This window comes from Arachis stenosperma, chromosome 3 (genome assembly GCF_014773155.1).
Source record: "Arachis stenosperma cultivar V10309 chromosome 3, arast.V10309.gnm1.PFL2, whole genome shotgun sequence".
Lineage (NCBI taxonomy): Eukaryota > Viridiplantae > Streptophyta > Magnoliopsida > Fabales > Fabaceae > Arachis > Arachis stenosperma.
In genome coordinates, this window is record NC_080379.1 from 8,111,867 (window position 1) to 8,114,361 (window position 2,495).

Sequence of the window (2,495 nt, forward strand, 5' to 3'; positions counted from 1 at the left end):
GTTGCTTTGTTCTTGTCTCATCCTATTTTTCTCATGCGAGATGCACTAGTTGTGATTTCAATGTGTTTTTGTGTCATAATAATCCTAATGCATTTGTTAGGTCTTTGAAGCTTGTCTTATTTATTATTCAAACCTAAAGTTTGATTTTTTTAAATCAAGTTTTTATTTATGACCATTTCATTATCTCCAAATTCTTTATACTGTTGTTACCGGTATGTTCTTTGCTACAAGGTATTTACTATGCAAGAAGAAGGTTCATCTTCTGTAACTTCGTCACCCCTGCAATCCGCTTCAACGATGTCACCTTCACCTAGTTTGGGATCTCCACACCCCATGCTCAAGGAACTGAGATCTGAGGAAAGGGGTTTGTGCTTAATCCATTTGCTTCTCACTTGTGGAAATCATGTAGCTGCTGGGAACGTTGAAACTGCAAATGTTTTACTTGGGCAAAGTTCCATGCTAGCCTCTCCAGAGGGCGATACTATGCAACGGATTGCGGCCTATTTTACTGAAGCACTTGCTGATCGGATGCTTAAGGCATGGCCCGGGCTCCATAGAGCCCTCAACTCAACTAGAATAGTCATGGTTTCTGAAGAAGTTCTCACTCGAAAGCTTTTTTATGAAATTTTTCCTTTTATGAAGATAGCATTTGTTCTGACAAATCAAGCTATCATTGAGGCGATGCAAGGCGAAAAAATGATTCATATAATTGATCTTAATGCTGTTGAATCTGCGCAGTGGGTTGCACTCCTCCAAGTTCTGGGTGCACGTCCTGAAGGTCCACCTCATTTGAGAATCACTGGTGTTCATCAGAAGAAAGAGATTCTAGACCAAATAGCTTATAGACTGGTTGAAGAAGCAGAGAAGTTGGATATTCCATTCCAGTTTAACCCTGTAGTCAGCAAATTAGAGAGCCTAGATTTTGAAAAACTTCGTGTGAAAACTGGAGAGGCACTCGCTATAATTTCCATGCTCCAATTGCATTCACTTTTGGCTTGCGACGACGAAGGGAGAAGAAATCCTCATTTAGCTGGAACCTCAAATGCAATTCCCCGGCAAAGAAGACAGCCTATGTTCCAAAGCTCATCGAGTGAGAAAGATACGGCCAATGAATATGCGCCTAGTCCTGACTCATCCTCATCGTCTCCAGCATCGTTTACTACTTCAAATTCAAAGCATATGGAGAGCTTTCTTAATGCATTATGCGGATTATCACCAAAGGTTATGGTTGTAACTGAACAGGACTCCAATCACAATGGTTTGACTCTTATGGAGAGGCTACTAGAAGCTCTATACTCTTATGCTGCACTATTTGATTGCTTGGAGTGCCGTCTGCCAAGGACATCTTTGGAGAGATTAAGGGTTGAGAAGATGCTTTTCGGTGAGGAAATCAAGAACATTGTCGCGTGCGAGGGATTTGAACGAAGGGAAAGGCACGAGAGGCTGGATAAGTGGATCCAGAGATTTTATTTGGCTGGATTTGGTAACATGCCCTTAAGCTATTTTGGTATGCTGCAAGCAAAGAGGTTCTTGCAGAGCTATAGATGTGACGGATACAAAATGAGAGAGGAAAATGGTTGTGTGTTAATTTGTTGGCAAGATAGGCCCTTGTTTTCAGTATCAGCTTGGAGATCTCGAAAGTAATACAGAATCCAGGAAAAGGGAAAAAATAAGGAAGAAGTATCGATAGTATAGTCTTTGTCAGTTGTATTCATGTGAAGTTGATTAGTCAAATCTGTTAAATCATTTAATGGTTTTTGAATATCAACTTCACATGAAAACAATTAACTGCATGTGAGTTATATCTTTAGTTTTTTTTTTTGTTTACTTTTCTTTTGCCTTTTTAGTTTATATTAAAGTGTTTTCTCTATATGATAATGAGTGATGACTATTAAAGGATGAAATAAAGTTCTGTTCTGTAGTTTCATTGTTTGGTGGTGCTTCTCATTTTGATTTTTGAAAATCTCTTGCAAAATCTAAAACGTAAGTTGAGCATGGACTTGTTTTAATTATTTCCTTGTTTAATGCAAGTTGGTTTTTCAAATTCTCAAATATTTTACCTGTTAGATCTCTTTTCAGCAAATATAGCAAGTTGACTTCTTAGTGGACTTGGATCAAATCATGAATAATTATTGCCTCAAATTGGATGCATTGTACTTTGTTTTGTGCTCCACACATATTTGGTGGTTCATTACTTCCATTATATGCACTTTTTTTTTAGCTTTGTGCTGTTTTTATCATATTGAGTTATTGACTATCTCAAAAATGGTTAAATGTCATGTTTCCATTATAATATCAATATGACTTCAATGCTCACCATTGGTGTGTATTGAGGAAACCAAGTCACACCATAATTTCTATCATCATTTGGATTTAGAAAGAAATTTATTTTGGTTGGAACAATTAAAGTTTTTTTTTTGTTTTTTTCTCCATTGTACTACAAGCATCTCTCAATTGAAAACAATCTTGATGGAGTATTTGGGATTTTATTAGTA

At 37.1% G+C, this 2,495-nt stretch overlaps 1 protein-coding gene across 1 annotated transcript; it reads left to right on the top strand.

The window, feature by feature from the left end:
• Positions 1-6: 6 nt before the first annotated feature.
• Positions 7-1,910, top strand: LOC130967110 (scarecrow-like protein 3). Its single transcript, XM_057891932.1, has one exon. The coding sequence runs from the start codon at positions 169-171 to the stop codon at positions 1,642-1,644; it is 1,476 nt and encodes a 491-aa protein (XP_057747915.1). The 5' UTR covers positions 7-168; the 3' UTR covers positions 1,645-1,910.
• The last annotated feature ends 585 nt before the right edge of the window (positions 1,911-2,495 follow it).

Coding starts and splice junctions, on each gene's coding strand:
- LOC130967110 (XM_057891932.1), top strand. CDS start 169: ATGACCATTTCATTATCTCCAAATTCTTTATACTGTTGTTACCGGTAT.